Here is an 18,953-nt window from a genome sequence, read left to right as displayed (position 1 = left end):
ACATTAAAGTTTCCTCTGCTTGCAGTCAGCTGAATAGTTACTTCCTGGATATGATTTTGAGATAGAGTGGCGATGAGAGATATTTGATCTAGCAAGGATCGGCGCCCCCTCGTGTTGTCTGTCATCCGGATGGTTGGTAGAATGTAGGGTAAAGCCATTGACCCTGAAGTTTGTCCGGGAGGAGAGTGTGTTTCTGACGAAATTTTGTCAGTGTATCGCAGCACGGTTTGGGTCCGTGCTAGTTGGGTATTCTGGTTTCCGACCCACAAACCTCTTTCTTTTCGTTGTTGTTTCCCGTAGAATTTCAATTACTCAATTATATCAAAACATTTTCGAGTTTAAACTAATTAGTGAACACTGCATTTTAAATTGTTTTAAATGCGCACGCGCATTAAGCGTAATTGTAGTTCGAAAAATTTAAAGTTATTTTCATGTCTTTTTATTTAAAAAAATGCCTTTCTTCTTATTTAATTTTAAAATTCAAATTGTCACATGTGTATATGTGCACATGTGGAAACGCGTAAAAAACAATTATATTAAAAATGCTGTCTAAGTTTTCTCGTTAAGAATGTTGTTAAAATATGTGCTACACTACAATGTTGTTCAATTCCTTCTCTTAGAGGCGTTTTATTTGGGTGGATCTCAGTTAAAAAATTTTACCATTTTATTTCAGATATCCCAATTTAAACATAGATCTGTAGTTTAGTGTAGTGATGTAGTGTATATATGTGTGTATTGAGTTCTCTGTAGTCCAGGATCACAAAACGAGTCGTGCTGTCCCATGGTCTTTTGTCCTCGCGAACCTTAAAGGCTAGTTGGGCTAAGCCTGTATGCCTATGCAGCGCTTCAATACTGCTTCAATTTTCGTAAAATAATAAAATCCGCGATCTGTCCATTTCCGTCCGTATGAATTTCTAGATCTGAGGAACTATAAAAAGTCAGGGCGTTGAGACTTATGCTCCAGATTCTAGAGCAGTTGATGCAGCAAGTTTGTCCAAAACTGCCATGCCAACCCTTTTCAAAAATGTTACCATTTTTTTCTGAAAATTATTTCTCTTGGCACTTTCTATAGATGTGCAAAAAGAATGTCGAAAATTCTCCATCGAACTACCACTATCTGAGTTACAGGTAACTTACCTTACTTTGACGAATAATAATATTTGTTTAATATATGACAAATATTAAAAAAATGGGCGATTAATCCCAACCCAGATAGTTAATTCACTTAATTCGGTGTTCATTTTCATAAATTCGCATACTTTCCTATTGCTGTGGTTGAGGAAACGCAAAACTCTTGTTAAAACAGTGTGAACACCTTTTCTGTTTTTCGTTGATTAGAACCTTATAGATTTTGCCCACGCGGCGGACTGCCAAATTGTGTTTGCAAGTCATGAAAACGATTTAATACGTTATTGCATTGCCATTTTCTAACTCGTCGTGTGTGCACAGTGTCTTCAGCTTAAATATTTCAAAAGTACTATACATTTGTGGTCAAAAAATAAACCACGATCATAACAAAAATTTTGTGCGTTAAATTAATAATTTTGTTGCGGTTATGGTTTGAGTTTTAGACTATTCTTTTACTATATTCAAATGTAAGTCAGTCACAAAAAATTGAGGGAATTAACATGCACACGCTCTAAAAGCTATAAATTTCTTAAGAAATACAGAAATACTGTTGCAATTTTTAATTTTCGCATTAATTTTTCTTCAAAATAGGCATCTTCGTGTTATTTTTATATTATTGTTAATTATTTTAGAAAAAAATCAGTTGTCTGCGCTCATTTTCCGCCGTCTTTCTATCCCTTCACTTGGTTATATTACTATGGCCAGTGTGAAATGTCTCTAATATATTTAATACAAGAATCGATTTTCAAAATATGTGAAACAAATATCGATATATTTACATATATTCTGATATATGCATTACATCCCTATTTAGGTTTTTCCCATCAGCGCAGCAAGCTTATCTCTGTGATTTGAACAGTGAAAAATTAAATTACAAAAACGAAAAAATCAAGATGGAGGGAAATCTTCGTCCACTCGCGGCAAACAACAAGCCATTTGTCTTTGGAGGCATTTACGTAAGAATCTGCATTTTTTCCAAGTGTGTGCAGGAGTGTGAGTTTAAACTCCCCTGTGAAGAGATGTGTCCCTAGTGAAAATAGATCACGAAAACAAAAACCATTGTTGGACTCATCCATATTTGATTGTGAAATAACAAAGTTTTCGATTTTATTTCTATAATTTGCAGCGCACAAAGTGAAAGTGTGTATTCATTACAATTGTGAACTCATTTGCAATAGCCACTAAAAGCGGGTTAATCGAAAGTGCAGAGTCTGCACTGCAGATCGTTGTCCGAATTCCATTGCATTTGTATCCCACCCATTTGGTCATTGCACTCATTCCACTCCGCTCGTCCTTTCGAACAGCTAGAGATGGCCAGCACTACGATAGATTCATGCTGGACTTGCGGTTATCGCTAACTTTTATGGCTACTGAAAATGGATTCACCCGAAATTGTAACTAAAATTATTAGTTTTGCGTCAGATAGCAATGCCTATTCACTCCACCGAATGTGCCCGAAACGAGCCGACGACCATGAGCTCAGCCGATGACCGAAGGATCCCCATAACTATACTATTCCAAGTCCAAAATGAATTCGTGTTTGATTTGTTTCTTACTAAAATAGAAAGAAAAAATTTAACTTATTTTAGAATTTTGTAACTTATAGAGCACTAGTCATTAAAAATTACTCTATTTTTGCATATCGGAGAAAATTGTATTAGAATTAGAATTTGATTTTCTCGAACCTCGCTGCAACAGAATACATTAGCGAAAAATTAACTCACCATAAGACTGCATTTATTTGTTAATCGGACTTTGGTGTTTTTAACCCCTTAAAATGAATGAGGGAATTGTTACCCTACCCTAGATCCACAGTCGCTGGGCAGGTGGCTCCGCTGGTGCAGAGCTTCGTTTCGGGGCACTTGGGTCGCAGGAATGGCCATGGCTATTTCCTGAACTATGGTTTTAAGTTGACCAGCCGACCACCCTGACGCTTCCGGGTAACTTGACGACTTGATGGTTTCCGTTGGCCAGCGAGTCGCTTTTCTGTCGACCCACTGGACCAGCCCGTTGCCTTTGCTAACTAATCGGTTAACTCTTTCGCAAACGCAGAATCCCAATGCCACCGTCAAGCCTTTGATCCAAATGCCGTTGCAGGCCGCCAATGTCCAGGAGCAGCAGTCTCCTCCGGTGGCTTCATATCCGACACCGGCCACTCCGGTGGCTGTTCAGCAGCCATCGACTCCTGTCCCCGTTCAAGTGCCGAACTCGTCCGTCCAACAGCAAAATCCGGATGCGGACGCCATCGCCTCGAAGCTGGCCTTGCCAGTTATCATCAAGGAGGAGCCGATCTCTGTCGACGATGAACCGTCCGTCGACATTATAGAGGACAATACCAGTGCCAGTACCAGTGCCAGCTGCATCGGGGGCAAGATCCCATTTAAAAAGATCTTCCAAAAGCGCAAGAAGTCGTCTGGTAAGCGTGGAATTCTTTGGTGATCAGTTTTCCCAGACTTTTATCGCACACACACACGAATCACTAGAGTTCTTATAAAAGGACAGACTGGAAATTACTTAACATTTATACAATAACATATATGTCTTTTAACTCGATCGTAGAACGCACTCGGGACAAGAAGCTGCGACAGAACCGCCAGCTGCGCAAGTCCATGCTCCCCAAGAACGCTCTGATGGCCCTCAACGAGGTTAAGGGCGTGACCATCAGCGATTTCACCATCGACAGCAATACCGACGGGGGATTCACGGCCGTTGTCACTGTGAACTCCAATCAGTACGAGGGCAAGGGTACCTCAAAGATGACAGCCAAGAACGCGGCCTGCGAGAAGGCTTGGCGCGATTTTATAATTGCGAAGATGACGCCTAAGCCTCCCCGTATTCACCAGGTGGAGTTAGGTGCGGAGCCAATAGACACTAACGAGGATGAGGCCGATGCACCGGATGATGATCTGCCCATGTTGAATCTGGCTTCGTTTGCCATCTACAAGCTGTTCGCGGAGTGGGAGCGCGAGGGCTATGTCGTACCCGACATGCACCCTTCGGCCAATGCTGCCCAGCAGGCCGGAGGGGATGCCGGAACTCCAGTTCCCGCCGCGCCGAAGGAGCCAAAGAAGCCGCCAGTGCGTACGGAGCTACCCTCTGGCTGGGAGACCATGCACCCGGCGACCATTCTTTGCATTGTAGGCCAGCCCACCTCACTATATTCACTGTCAGTAATCAATTTCCCTGCAGATGCGACCAGGACTCAGCTACGTGGACTACGGGTCATCTGGCGACAAGACCAACGGCATGCAGCATCTGGGAATCACGGTGGACAACCAGGAATTCCACGCTCACGGCAGATCCAAGAAGATCGCCCGTCGCAACGTGGCCGTGAAAGTGTGCAACTCTCTGTTCGGCACAAACTTCGCCTACGGCGACACCGCTTAAGACACCAACTCCAACTGCCGACAGCAACACACCTCGCCAACACGCCTCTCTTAACGGCCAGCAATCAGAAGATTGCGTCCCTGACTTCAAATGCGCAACTCAAAGAATTCCTTCTCTGTGAAGGTGAAGAGGCATATTAAACAAGAATTTACCAATTTAGCTTGCATTTGGGACAGCTCTTACTTATGATTTTTTAGGTGGGCCACATCCGTTTTCAACCACGAGTAATCTTGAACTGCAAGATTATCCGAATAATTTTAACGCAAGGTTCCTTGGTAATGCTGATAAATTTTTTCCGTGTATTTTGTTATACACTGTTGGCTTGTTGTTTTTTTTTTTGAAAACGCTTCCACAGAAGAGCATTTCGGTGGCAGATTGGGTATCAAATAATAATTATGCTTACCAGTGAATTAAATTTTTTGTCGTTATCTAGATTAAACTAAATTAATGTTAGGTCTTGGGTGGTATAATTACTTGATTTTTTAAAACATGAAGACATAAATATAAGCATTGAATATAAAATTGTAAAGTGCATTTTGATTTCTTGTGTTCATACTCATACAGAATCAACACGAAGAATGTTTTTTTTTTTTTTGAAATCTCTTATTATTCTGAACTTATGAACTTAATGTGTTGCTTAAAAGATAATATTATGGATACTGTTCCTTAACTATAATGTATACAAATGTAAAATAGGGGGAAAGATTCGCCAAATAGTTCGGGTGGGCGCTAAGTCTGTCGGCATATCGGCTGCTGTGGAAGTTAATTTGGTCTCCCAGTGGGACAACTTTTAAATCCTTTTCGATGACTCGGTTGCTCACATACTAGGGTAGCCCAGATGCATGTCATGCCGCTCGCGATTGTATTACTCCAAGCCCATTGAGCTGAGTCCCGGAGGCACACTCCACACTTGGATTGCGTAGGTCAGTGTTGGACCTAATATGGCTTTTATTAAGGGAGCCTTAACTGCCATATGGAGGTTGCTTGAGTGGAAAAGCCTGTCCAGCTTTTTCAGCTTCCATGAGGATTTGGCTCTAACTGCCGTGATATGGGCTTTTCAACTCAGCGTCCATCAAGGTCAACTCCGAAGTAGCAGTGGGATGAGACGTGGTCAATGGTATTTCCGTCAAAGAGAAGACCTAGGCATGTTTGAGGTCGCAGGGTAAATGTGACACAGGCCGACTTAGTGAATGTAATGGATTTGTCCCATTTACCAGTCCATCGCTCGATTGCAGCAGCCATTCCTGAACTGCATTGGGCTGAATTGAAAGGATGAGTGCGACGCAAGAATGGCGGTGTCATCAGTGTAGGTGGCCAGGAGCAGCTGAGCAGGGGAGGCTTCATCGGTGTCGTTGACGGGAGTTGGCATGTCAGCAGTGTACAGGGTATACGGGAAGGGTCCAAGCACACTTCCCTGTGAAACCCCTGCATGAATGTGTTCCAGGCTTGACCGACAGTTTCGTACAGCAACATCGAAGGGCCGATCAGCGATGAAGGAGCTGAGGATGGCATAATAGGCTGCTCGGAGGAGATCTTTGATTTTATATAGCAGACCTTCATGCCACACCTTATCAAACGCTTGTTTCACGTCCAAAAATTCGCCGACTGTTCAAAGCTAGTTCTTGTGGGATGTGTTACCTACCTCCGGCAGTTCCATCAAGCGGGTAAGCAAAATTCTCTCAAAAACTTTGGAGAAAGTTGGTAGCAGGATTATCGGGCGATATGAGTCGATCTGTGTTGGTGACTTTCCAGCTTTGGGGATCATTACAATGCGCGCACGTTTTCATTGCCTGGGAAAATTATCTAATCTTAGCATAGCATTAAATATTTTCACAAGAGCAAGCACTCCTTTGCGTGATAGAAATTTCGCAGTTCGGTTGTCTATGCCATAGTAACCAGGGTTTTTTTTTGGCTGGAAAGCCTTTAGTTGCATCATTACCTTATGCGGTAAGGTATAGGGCGTGTCTGAGCGTCGGAGTATGAATATTGCTGGTAAATGCTAGGATCTCCTGTCGCGGTGTATTGTCTTCTGAGGCGTCTTTTGTGGCTAAGCAAGTCCCTAGCCTCCAAGCTTAAAATGGCAGGCCTCCTTATGGCCGTGAGACCAACTTGGTGTAGCCTGCCTTGCAGCTTCAATGATCGCCGATGTGAAGTAGTCGACGTACGCTTCCAGCCTACTGCAAAGTGTCAATGGAAATGTTGAGTTCTACAGTAGCCTCGATGTGTTCTTTAACGATCCGAATTCTCGCTTGTGGAGACAGCATTTTTTTAACACTTCTAAATGATTGGGCGTCTTCAATCAATGGCAGATGATGGTCACATAACAGTTCTGTCAGCACTTTCACCCTGATTAGTTGCTGTCTAAAGCCTTTGGAGATCCCAAAATCTATGGCACTTGGAGAGGCAGTTGCACGGTGGGGGTAGCATGTGGCTTCTCCAATTGTGTGTGATGAACTGCCCAGCAATGGCATCTGTCCATCTAAGTGTCGGAGGGCAGTATATTAAGGCAACATTAAAGTTTCCTCTGCTTGCAGTCAGCTGAATAGTTACTTCCTGGATATGATTTTGAGATAGAGTGGCGATGAGAGATATTTGATCTAGCAAGGATCGGCGCCCCCTCGTGTTGTCTGTCATCCGGATGGTTGGTAGAATGTAGGGTAAAGCCATTGACCCTGAAGTTTGTCCGGGAGGAGAGTGTGTTTCTGACGAAATTTTGTCAGTGTATCGCAGCACGGTTTGGGTCCGTGCTAGTTGGGTATTCTGGTTTCCGACCCACAAACCTCTTTCTTTTCGTTGTTGTTTCCCGTAGAATTTCAATTACTCAATTATATCAAAACATTTTCGAGTTTAAACTAATTAGTGAACACTGCATTTTAAATTGTTTTAAATGCGCACGCGCATTAAGCGTAATTGTAGTTCGAAAAATTTAAAGTTATTTTCATGTCTTTTTATTTAAAAAAATGCCTTTCTTCTTATTTAATTTTAAAATTCAAATTGTCACATGTGTATATGTGCACATGTGGAAACGCGTAAAAAACAATTATATTAAAAATGCTGTCTAAGTTTTCTCGTTAAGAATGTTGTTAAAATATGTGCTACACTACAATGTTGTTCAATTCCTTCTCTTAGAGGCGTTTTATTTGGGTGGATCTCAGTTAAAAAATTTTACCATTTTATTTCAGATATCCCAATTTAAACATAGATCTGTAGTTTAGTGTAGTGATGTAGTGTATATATGTGTGTATTGAGTTCTCTGTAGTCCAGGATCACAAAACGAGTCGTGCTGTCCCATGGTCTTTTGTCCTCGCGAACCTTAAAGGCTAGTTGGGCTAAGCCTGTATGCCTATGCAGCGCTTCAATACTGCTTCAATTTTCGTAAAATAATAAAATCCGCGATCTGTCCATTTCCGTCCGTATGAATTTCTAGATCTGAGGAACTATAAAAAGTCAGGGCGTTGAGACTTATGCTCCAGATTCTAGAGCAGTTGATGCAGCAAGTTTGTCCAAAACTGCCATGCCAACCCTTTTCAAAAATGTTACCATTTTTTTCTGAAAATTATTTCTCTTGGCACTTTCTATAGATGTGCAAAAAGAATGTCGAAAATTCTCCATCGAACTACCACTATCTGAGTTACAGGTAACTTACCTTACTTTGACGAATAATAATATTTGTTTAATATATGACAAATATTAAAAAAATGGGCGATTAATCCCAACCCAGATAGTTAATTCACTTAATTCGGTGTTCATTTTCATAAATTCGCATACTTTCCTATTGCTGTGGTTGAGGAAACGCAAAACTCTTGTTAAAACAGTGTGAACACCTTTTCTGTTTTTCGTTGATTAGAACCTTATAGATTTTGCCCACGCGGCGGACTGCCAAATTGTGTTTGCAAGTCATGAAAACGATTTAATACGTTATTGCATTGCCATTTTCTAACTCGTCGTGTGTGCACAGTGTCTTCAGCTTAAATATTTCAAAAGTACTATACATTTGTGGTCAAAAAATAAACCACGATCATAACAAAAATTTTGTGCGTTAAATTAATAATTTTGTTGCGGTTATGGTTTGAGTTTTAGACTATTCTTTTACTATATTCAAATGTAAGTCAGTCACAAAAAATTGAGGGAATTAACATGCACACGCTCTAAAAGCTATAAATTTCTCAAGAAATACAGAAATACTGTTGCAATTTTTAATTTTCGCATTAATTTTTCTTCAAAATAGGCATCTTCGTGTTATTTTTATATTATTGTTAATTATTTTAGAAAAAAATCAGTTGTCTGCGCTCATTTTCCGCCGTCTTTCTATCCCTTCACTTGGTTATATTACTATGGCCAGTGTGAAATGTCTCTAATATATTTAATACAAGAATCGATTTTCAAAATATGTGAAACAAATATCGATATATTTACATATATTCTGATATATGCATTACATCCCTATTTAGGTTTTTCCCATCAGCGCAGTAAGCTTATCTCTGTGATTTGAACAGTGAAAAATTAAATTACAAAAACGAAAAAATCAAGATGGAGGGAAATCTTCGTCCACTCGCGGCAAACAACAAGCCATTTGTCTTTGGAGGCATTTACGTAAGAATCTGCATTTTTTCCAAGTGTGTGCAGGAGTGTGAGTTTAAACTCCCCTGTGAAGAGATGTGTCCCTAGTGAAAATAGATCACGAAAACAAAAACCATTGTTGGACTCATCCATATTTGATTGTGAAATAACAAAGTTTTCGATTTTATTTCTATAATTTGCAGCGCACAAAGTGAAAGTGTGTATTCATTACAATTGTGAACTCATTTGCAATAGCCACTAAAAGCGGGTTAATCGAAAGTGCAGAGTCTGCACTGCAGATCGTTGTCCGAATTCCACCAGCATCCACAATGCACCCTCCAGCCCACCACCACCTCTTCCATTGCATTTGTATCCCACCCATTTGGTCATTGCACTCATTCCACTCCGCTCGTCCTTTCGAACAGCTAGAGATGGCCAGCACTACGATAGATTCATGCTGGACTTGCGGTTATCGCTAACTTTTATGGCTACTGAAAATGGATTCACCCGAAATTGTAACTAAAATTATTAGTTTTGCGTCAGATAGCAATGCCTATTCACTCCACCGAATGTGCCCGAAACGAGCCGACGACCATGAGCTCAGCCGATGACCGAAGGATCCCCATAACTATACTATTCCAAGTCCAAAATGAATTCGTGTTTGATTTGTTTCTTACTAAAATAGAAAGAAAAAATTTAACTTATTTTAGAATTTTGTAACTTATAGAGCACTAGTCATTAAAAATTACTCTATTTTTGCATATCGGAGAAAATTGTATTAGAATAAGAATTTGATTTTCTCGAACCTCGCTGCAACAGAATACATTAGCGAAAAATTAACTCACCATAAGACTGCATTTATTTGTTAATCGGACTTTGCTGTTTTTAACCCCTTAAAATGAATGAGGGAATTGTTACCCTACCCTAGATCCACAGTCGCTGGGCAGGTGGCTCCGCTGGTGCAGAGCTTCGTTTCGGGGCACTTGGGTCGCAGGAATGGCCATGGCTATTTCCTGAACTATGGTTTTAAGTTGACCAGCCGACCACCCTGACGCTTCCGGGTAACTTGACGACTTGATGGTTTCCGTTGGCCAGCGAGTCGCTTTTCTGTCGACCCACTGGACCAGCCCGTTGCCTTTGCTAACTAATCGGTTAACTCTTTCGCAAACGCAGAATCCCAATGCCACCGTCAAGCCTTTGATCCAAATGCCGTTGCAGGCCGCCAATGTCCAGGAGCAGCAGTCTCCTCCGGTGGCTTCATATCCGACACCGGCCACTCCGGTGGCTGTTCAGCAGCCATCGACTCCTGTCCCCGTTCAAGTGCCGAACTCGTCCGTCCAACAGCAAAATCCGGATGCGGACGCCATCGCCTCGAAGCTGGCCTTGCCAGTTATCATCAAGGAGGAGCCGATCTCTGTCGACGATGAACCGTCCGTCGACATTATAGAGGACAATACCAGTGCCAGTACCAGTGCCAGCTGCATCGGGGGCAAGATCCCATTTAAAAAGATCTTCCAAAAGCGCAAGAAGTCGTCTGGTAAGCGTGGAATTCTTTGGTGATCAGTTTTCCCAGACTTTTATCGCACACACACACGAATCACTAGAGTTCTTATGAAAGGACAGACTGGAAATTACTTAACATTTATACAATAACATATATGTCTTTTAACTCGATCGTAGAACGCACTCGGGACAAGAAGCTGCGACAGAACCGCCAGCTGCGCAAGTCCATGCTCCCCAAGAACGCTCTGATGGCCCTCAACGAGGTTAAGGGCGTGACCATCAGCGATTTCACCATCGACAGCAATACCGACGGGGGATTCACGGCCGTTGTCACTGTGAACTCCAATCAGTACGAGGGCAAGGGTACCTCAAAGATGACAGCCAAGAACGCGGCCTGCGAGAAGGCTTGGCGCGATTTTATAATTGCGAAGATGACGCCTAAGCCTCCCCGTATTCACCAGGTGGAGTTAGGTGCGGAGCCAATAGACACTAACGAGGATGAGGCCGATGCACCGGATGATGATCTGCCCATGTTGAATCTGGCTTCGTTTGCCATCTACAAGCTGTTCGCGGAGTGGGAGCGCGAGGGCTATGTCGTACCCGACATGCACCCTTCGGCCAATGCTGCCCAGCAGGCCGGAGGGGATGCCGGAACTCCAGTTCCCGCCGCGCCGAAGGAGCCAAAGAAGCCGCCAGTGCGTACGGAGCTACCCTCTGGCTGGGAGACCATGCACCCGGCGACCATTCTTTGCATTGTAGGCCAGCCCACCTCACTATATTCACTGTCAGTAATCAATTTCCCTGCAGATGCGACCAGGACTCAGCTACGTGGACTACGGGTCATCTGGCGACAAGACCAACGGCATGCAGCATCTGGGAATCACGGTGGACAACCAGGAATTCCACGCTCACGGCAGATCCAAGAAGATCGCCCGTCGCAACGTGGCCGTGAAAGTGTGCAACTCTCTGTTCGGCACAAACTTCGCCTACGGCGACACCGCTTAAGACACCAACTCCAACTGCCGACAGCAACACACCTCGCCAACACGCCTCTCTTAACGGCCAGCAATCAGAAGATTGCGTCCCTGACTTCAAATGCGCAACTCAAAGAATTCCTTCTCTGTGAAGGTGAAGAGGCATATTAAACAAGAATTTACCAATTTAGCTTGCATTTGGGACAGCTCTTACTTATGATTTTTTAGGTGGGCCACATCCGTTTTCAACCACGAGTAATCTTGAACTGCAAGATTATCCGAATAATTTTAACGCAAGGTTCCTTGGTAATGCTGATTAATTTTTTCCGTGTATTTTGTTATACACTGTTGGCTTGTTGTTTTTTTTTTTGAAAACGCTTCCACAGAAGAGCATTTCGGTGGCAGATTGGGTATCAAATAATAATTATGCTTACCAGTGAATTAAATTTTTTGTCGTTATCTAGATTAAACTAAATTAATGTTAGGTCTTGGGTGGTATAATTACTTGATTTTTTAAAACATGAAGACATAAATATAAGCATTGAATATAAAATTGTAAAGTGCATTTTGATTTCTTGTGTTCATACTCATACAGAATCAACACGAAGAATGTTTTTTTTTTTTTTGAAATCTCTTATTATTCTGAACTTATGAACTTAATGTGTTGCTTAAAAGATAATATTATGGATACTGTTCCTTAACTATAATGTATACAAATGTAAAATAGGGGGAAAGATTCGCCAAATAGTTCGGGTGGGCGCTAAGTCTGTCGGCATATCGGCTGCTGTGGAAGTTAATTTGGTCTCCCAGTGAGACAACTTTTAAATCCTTTTCGATGACTCGGTTGCTCACATACTAGGGTAGCCCAGATGCATGTCATGCCGCTCGCGATTGTATTACTCCAAGCCCATTGAGCTGAGTCCCGGAGGCACACTCCACACTTGGATTGCGTAGGTCAGTGTTGGACCTAATATGGCTTTTATTAAGGGAGCCTTAACTGCCATATGGAGGTTGCTTGAGTGGAAAAGCCTGTCCAGCTTTTTCAGCTTCCATGAGGATTTGGCTCTAACTGCCGTGATATGGGCTTTTCAACTCAGCGTCCATCAAGGTCAACTCCGAAGTAGCAGTGGGATGAGACGTGGTCAATGGTATTTCCGTCAAAGAGAAGACCTAGGCATGTTTGAGGTCGCAGGGTAAATGTGACACAGGCCGACTTAGTGAATGTAATGGATTTGTCCCATTTACCAGTCCATCGCTCGATTGCAGCAGCCATTCCTGAACTGCATTGGGCTGAATTGAAAGGATGAGTGCGACGCAAGAATGGCGGTGTCATCAGTGTAGGTGGCCAGGAGCAGCTGAGCAGGGGAGGCTTCATCGGTGTCGTTGACGGGAGTTGGCATGTCAGCAGTGTACAGGGTATACGGGAAGGGTCCAAGCACACTTCCCTGTGAAACCCCTGCATGAATGTGTTCCAGGCTTGACCGACAGTTTCGTACAGCAACATCGAAGGGCCGATCAGCGATGAAGGAGCTGAGGATGGCATAATAGGCTGCTCGGAGGAGATCTTTGATTTTATATAGCAGACCTTCATGCCACACCTTATCAAACGCTTGTTTCACGTCCAAAAATTCGCCGACTGTTCAAAGCTAGTTCTTGTGGGATGTGTTACCTACCTCCGGCAGTTCCATCAAGCGGGTAAGCAAAATTCTCTCAAAAACTTTGGAGAAAGTTGGTAGCAGGATTATCGGGCGATATGAGTCGATCTGTGTTGGTGACTTTCCAGCTTTGGGGATCATTACAATGCGCGCACGTTTTCATTGCCTGGGAAAATTATCTAATCTTAGCATAGCATTAAATATTTTCACAAGAGCAAGCACTCCTTTGCGTGATAGAAATTTCGCAGTTCGGTTGTCTATGCCATAGTAACCAGGGTTTTTTTTTGGCTGGAAAGCCTTTAGTTGCATCATTACCTTATGCGGTAAGGTATAGGGCGTGTCTGAGCGTCGGAGTATGAATATTGCTGGTAAATGCTAGGATCTCCTGTCGCGGTGTATTGTCTTCTGAGGCGTCTTTTGTGGCTAAGCAAGTCCCTAGCCTCCAAGCTTAAAATGGCAGGCCTCCTTATGGCCGTGAGACCAACTTGGTGTAGCCTGCCTTGCAGCTTCAATGATCGCCGATGTGAAGTAGTCGACGTACGCTTCCAGCCTACTGCAAAGTGTCAATGGAAATGTTGAGTTCTACAGTAGCCTCGATGTGTTCTTTAACGATCCGAATTCTCGCTTGTGGAGACAGCATTTTTTTAACACTTCTAAATGATTGGGCGTCTTCAATCAATGGCAGATGATGGTCACATAACAGTTCTGTCAGCACTTTCACCCTGATTAGTTGCTGTCTAAAGCCTTTGGAGATCCCAAAATCTATGGCACTTGGAGAGGCAGTTGCACGGTGGGGGTAGCATGTGGCTTCTCCAATTGTGTGTGATGAACTGCCCAGCAATGGCATCTGTCCATCTAAGTGTCGGAGGGCAGTATATTAAGGCAACATTAAAGTTTCCTCTGCTTGCAGTCAGCTGAATAGTTACTTCCTGGATATGATTTTGAGATAGAGTGGCGATGAGAGATATTTGATCTAGCAAGGATCGGCGCCCCCTCGTGTTGTCTGTCATCCGGATGGTTGGTAGAATGTAGGGTAAAGCCATTGACCCTGAAGTTTGTCCGGGAGGAGAGTGTGTTTCTGACGAAATTTTGTCAGTGTATCGCAGCACGGTTTGGGTCCGTGCTAGTTGGGTATTCTGGTTTCCGACCCACAAACCTCTTTCTTTTCGTTGTTGTTTCCCGTAGAATTTCAATTACTCAATTATATCAAAACATTTTCGAGTTTAAACTAATTAGTGAACACTGCATTTTAAATTGTTTTAAATGCGCACGCGCATTAAGCGTAATTGTAGTTCGAAAAATTTAAAGTTATTTTCATGTCTTTTTATTTAAAAAAATGCCTTTCTTCTTATTTAATTTTAAAATTCAAATTGTCACATGTGTATATGTGCACATGTGGAAACGCGTAAAAAACAATTATATTAAAAATGCTGTCTAAGTTTTCTCGTTAAGAATGTTGTTAAAATATGTGCTACACTACAATGTTGTTCAATTCCTTCTCTTAGAGGCGTTTTATTTGGGTGGATCTCAGTTAAAAAATTTTACCATTTTATTTCAGATATCCCAATTTAAACATAGATCTGTAGTTTAGTGTAGTGATGTAGTGTATATATGTGTGTATTGAGTTCTCTGTAGTCCAGGATCACAAAACGAGTCGTGCTGTCCCATGGTCTTCTGTCCTCGCGAACCTTAAAGGCTAGTTGGGACTAAGCCTGTATGCCTATGCAGCGCTTCAATACTGCTTCAATTTTCGTAAAATAATAAAATCCGCGATCTGTCCATTTCCGTCCGTATGAATTTCTAGATCTGAGGAACTATAAAAAGTCAGGGCGTTGAGACTTATGCTCCAGATTCTAGAGCAGTTGATGCAGCAAGTTTGTCCAAAACTGCCATGCCAACCCTTTTCAAAAATGTTACCATTTTTTCTGAAAATTATTTCTCTTGGCACTTTCTATAGATGTGCAAAAAGAATGTCGAAAATTCTCCATCGAACTACCACTATCTGAGTTACAGGTAACTTACCTTACTTTGACGAATAATAATATTTGTTTAATATATGACAAATATTAAAAAAATGGGCGATTAATCCCAACCCAGATAGTTAATTCACTTAATTCGGTGTTCATTTTCATAAATTCGCATACTTTCCTATTGCTGTGGTTGAGGAAACGCAAAACTCTTGTTAAAACAGTGTGAACACCTTTTCTGTTTTTCGTTGATTAGAACCTTATAGATTTTGCCCACGCGGCGGACTGCCAAATTGTGTTTGCAAGTCATGAAAACGATTTAATACGTTATTGCATTGCCATTTTCTAACTCGTCGTGTGTGCACAGTGTCTTCAGATTAAATATTTCAAAAGTACTATACATTTGTGGTCAAAAAATAAACCACGATCATAACAAAAATTTTGTGCGTTAAATTAATAATTTTGTTGCGGTTATGGTTTGAGTTTTAGACTATTCTTTTACTATATTCAAATGTAAGTCAGTCACAAAAAATTGAGGGAATTAACATGCACACGCTCTAAAAGCTATAAATTTCTCAAGAAATACAGAAATACTGTTGCAATTTTTAATTTTCGCATTAATTTTTCTTCAAAATAGGCATCTTCGTGTTATTTTTATATTATTGTTAATTATTTTAGAAAAAAATCAGTTGTCTGCGCTCATTTTCCGCCGTCTTTCTATCCCTTCACTTGGTTATATTACTATGGCCAGTGTGAAATGTCTCTAATATATTTAATACAAGAATCGATTTTCAAAATATGTGAAACAAATATCGATATATTTACATATATTCTGATATATGCACTACATCCCTATTTAGGTTTTTCCCATCAGCGCAGTAAGCTTATCTCTGTGATTTGAACAGTGAAAAATTAAATTACAAAAACGAAAAAATCAAGATGGAGGGAAATCTTCGTCCACTCGCGGCAAACAACAAGCCATTTGTCTTTGGAGGCATTTACGTAAGAATCTGCATTTTTTCCAAGTGTGTGCAGGAGTGTGAGTTTAAACTCCCCTGTGAAGAGATGTGTCCCTAGTGAAAATAGATCACGAAAACAAAAACCATTGTTGGACTCATCCATATTTGATTTGTGAAATAACAAAGTTTTCGATTTTATTTCTATAATTTGCAGCGCACAAAGTGAAAGTGTGTGTATTCATTACAATTGTGAACTCATTTGCAATAGCCACTAAAAGCGGGTTAATCGAAAGTGCAGAGTCTGCACTGCAGATCGTTGTCCGAATTCCATTGCATTTGTATCCCACCCATTTGGTCATTGCACTCATTCCACTCCGCTCGTCCTTTCGAACAGCTAGAGATGGCCAGCACTACGATAGATTCATGCTGGACTTGCGGTTATCGCTAACTTTTATGGCTACTGAAAATGGATTCACCCGAAATTGTAACTAAAATTATTAGTTTTGCGTCAGATAGCAATGCCTATTCACTCCACCGAATGTGCCCGAAACGAGCCGACGACCATGAGCTCAGCCGATGACCGAAGGATCCCCATAACTATACTATTCCAAGTCCAAAATGAATTCGTGTTTGATTTGTTTCTTACTAAAATAGAAAGAAAAAATTTAACTTATTTTAGAATTGTGTAACTTATAGAGCACTAGTCATTAAAAATTACTCTATTTTTGCATATCGGAGAAAATTGTATTAGAATTAGAATTTGATTTTCTCGAACCTCGCTGCAACAGAATACATTAGCGAAAAATTAACTCACCATAAGACTGCATTTATTTGTTAATCGGACATTGCTGTTTTTAACCCCTTAAAATGAATGAGGGAATTGTTACCCTACCCTAGATCCATAGTCGCTGGGCAGGTGGCTCCGCTGGTGCAGAGCTTCGTTTCGGGGCACTTGGGTCGCAGGAATGGCCATGGCTATTTCCTGAACTATGGTTTTAAGTTGACCAGCCGACCACCCTGACGCTTCCGGGTAACTTGACGACTTGATGGTTTCCGTTGGCCAGGGAGTCGATTTTCTGTCGACCCACTGGACCAGCCCGTTGCCTTTGCTAACTAATCGGTTAACTCTTTCGCAAACGCAGAATCCCAATGCCACCGTCAAGCCTTTGATCCAAATGACGTTGCAGGCCGCCAATGTCCAGGAGCAGCAGTCTCCTCCGGTGGCTTCATATCCGACACCGGCCACTCCGGTGGCTGTTCAGTCGCCACCGGACGCATTATTGGCTGTGAAGCCTCCATCGGCTCCTGTCCCTGTTCGAGTGTCGAACTCTTCCGTCCAGCACCAGAATCCGGATGCAGATTCGAAGATGCCCTTGCCAGTTATAATCAAGGAGGAGCCGATCTCTGTCGACGATGAACCGTCCGTCGATATTATAGAGGAAAATACCAGTTCCAGTACCATTGCCATCGGCATCGGGGGCAAGATCCCATTTATAAATATCTTCCAAAACCCCAAGAAGTCGTCTGGTAAGCATGAAATCCTGTGGTGATCAGATTTCCCAGACTTTTCACACACACACAGGAATCACTAGAATTCTTATGAAAGGACAGACTGGAAATTACTTAACAACTTTAAATTTATTTTTTAAAATAACATATATGTCTTCTAACTCGATCGTAGAACGCACTCGGGACAAGAAGCTGCGACAGAACCGCCAGCTGCGCAAGTCCATGCTCCCCAAGAACGCTCTGATGGCCCTCAACGAGGTTAAGGGCGTGACCATCAGCGATTTCACCATCGACAGCAATACCGACGGGGGATTCACGGCCGTTGTCACTGTGAACTCGACTCAGTACGTGGGCAAGGGTACCTCGGAAATGACAGCCAAGATCGCGGCCTGCGAGGAGGCTTGGCGCGATTTTATAATTGCAAAGATGACCCCCAAGCCGCCCGGTATTCACAAGGTGGAGACGGATACCAACGAAGATGAGGCCGATGCACCGGATGATGATCTGCCCATGTTGAATCTGGCTTCGTTTGCCATCTACAAGCTGTTCGCGGAGTGGGAGCGCGAGGGCTATGTCGTACCCGAGATGCACGCTTCGGCCAATGCCCAGCGTACGGAGCTACCCTTTGGCTGGGAGACCATGCACCCGGCGAGCATTCTTTGCATTGTAGGCCAGCTTACCTCACTATATTGACTGTCAGTAATCAATTCCCCTGCAGATGCGCCCGGGACTCAACTACGTGGACTACGGATTATCTTGGCACAAGGTCACTTACATGCAGCATATGGGAATCACGGTGGACAACCAGAAGTTCCACGCCCACGGCAGATCCAAGAAGATCGCCCGTCTCAACGTGGCCGTGAAAGTGTGCAACTCTCTATTCGGCACAAACTTCATCTATGACGACAGCGCTTAAGACACCAACTCCAGCCGCAGACTCCAACTGTGACGCCAAATGCGCAGCTTTAAGAATTCCTTCTCTGTGAAGGTGAAGAGGCATATTAAACAAGAATTTTCCAATTTAGCTTGCATTTGGGACAGCTCTTACTTATGATTTTTTAGGTGGGCCGCAGCCGTTTTCAACCACGAGTAATCTTGAACTGCAAGATTATCCGAATAATTTTAACGCAAGGTTCCTTGGTAATGCTGATTAATTTTTTCCGTGTATTTTGTTTTACATTGTTGGCTTGTTTTTTTTTTTTTTGTGAAAACGCTTCCATAGAAGAGCATTTCGGTGGCAGATTGGGTATCAAATAATAAAAATAATAATTATGCTTACCAGTGAATTACATTTTTTGTCGTTAACTAGAT

At 42.3% G+C, this 18,953-nt stretch overlaps 3 protein-coding genes across 11 annotated transcripts; all 3 read left to right on the top strand.

Moving 5' to 3' along the window:
* Positions 1-1,951: 1,951 nt before the first annotated feature.
* LOC116802276 (double-stranded RNA-specific editase 1-like) lies at positions 1,952-4,611 on the top strand. 4 transcript variants are annotated; one of them, XM_032726205.1, is made up of 4 exons: positions 1,952-2,084; positions 3,226-3,544; positions 3,688-4,265; positions 4,318-4,611. In XM_032726205.1, exons 1-4 carry the CDS (start codon positions 2,022-2,024, stop codon positions 4,513-4,515), a joined length of 1,158 nt encoding a protein of 385 aa, XP_032582096.1. In that variant the 5' UTR covers positions 1,952-2,021; the 3' UTR covers positions 4,516-4,611. The 4 variants fall into 4 exon arrangements, with proteins under 4 accessions (XP_032582096.1, XP_032582095.1, XP_032582097.1 ...); XM_032726204.1 differs by having other exon boundaries at positions 3,181-3,544; XM_032726206.1 differs by lacking the exon at positions 1,952-2,084 and adding an exon at positions 2,277-3,068 and having other exon boundaries at positions 3,181-3,544.
* A 4,353-nt stretch (positions 4,612-8,964) lies between these two features.
* On the top strand, positions 8,965-11,676 carry LOC6620713 (double-stranded RNA-specific editase 1). 4 transcript variants are annotated; one of them, XM_032726201.1, is made up of 4 exons: positions 8,965-9,108; positions 10,294-10,612; positions 10,756-11,333; positions 11,386-11,676. In XM_032726201.1, the coding sequence occupies exons 1-4, from the start codon at positions 9,046-9,048 to the stop codon at positions 11,581-11,583; spliced, it is 1,158 nt and encodes a 385-aa protein (XP_032582092.1). In that variant the 5' UTR covers positions 8,965-9,045; the 3' UTR covers positions 11,584-11,676. The 4 variants fall into 4 exon arrangements, with proteins under 4 accessions (XP_032582092.1, XP_032582091.1, XP_032582093.1 ...); XM_032726200.1 differs by having other exon boundaries at positions 10,249-10,612; XM_032726202.1 differs by lacking the exon at positions 8,965-9,108 and adding an exon at positions 9,301-10,136 and having other exon boundaries at positions 10,249-10,612.
* Positions 11,677-16,022: 4,346 nt separating this feature from the next.
* Positions 16,023-18,928, top strand: LOC116802279 (double-stranded RNA-specific editase 1-like). 3 transcript variants are annotated; one of them, XM_032726219.1, is made up of 5 exons: positions 16,084-16,176; positions 16,348-17,163; positions 17,276-17,660; positions 17,815-18,308; positions 18,361-18,928. In XM_032726219.1, exons 3-5 carry the CDS (start codon positions 17,309-17,311, stop codon positions 18,556-18,558), a joined length of 1,044 nt encoding a protein of 347 aa, XP_032582110.1. In that variant the 5' UTR covers positions 16,084-16,176; positions 16,348-17,163; positions 17,276-17,308; the 3' UTR covers positions 18,559-18,928. The 3 variants fall into 3 exon arrangements, with proteins under 3 accessions (XP_032582109.1, XP_032582108.1, XP_032582110.1); XM_032726218.1 differs by lacking the exon at positions 16,348-17,163 and having other exon boundaries at positions 16,023-16,176; positions 17,321-17,660; XM_032726217.1 differs by lacking the exon at positions 16,348-17,163 and having other exon boundaries at positions 16,023-16,176.
* Positions 18,929-18,953: the final 25 nt, after the last annotated feature.

The sequence above is a fragment of the Drosophila sechellia genome, chromosome X (assembly GCF_004382195.2).
Source record: "Drosophila sechellia strain sech25 chromosome X, ASM438219v1, whole genome shotgun sequence".
Taxonomy (NCBI): domain Eukaryota; kingdom Metazoa; phylum Arthropoda; class Insecta; order Diptera; family Drosophilidae; genus Drosophila; species Drosophila sechellia.
This window is presented reverse-complemented; position numbering and strand designations above follow the sequence as displayed.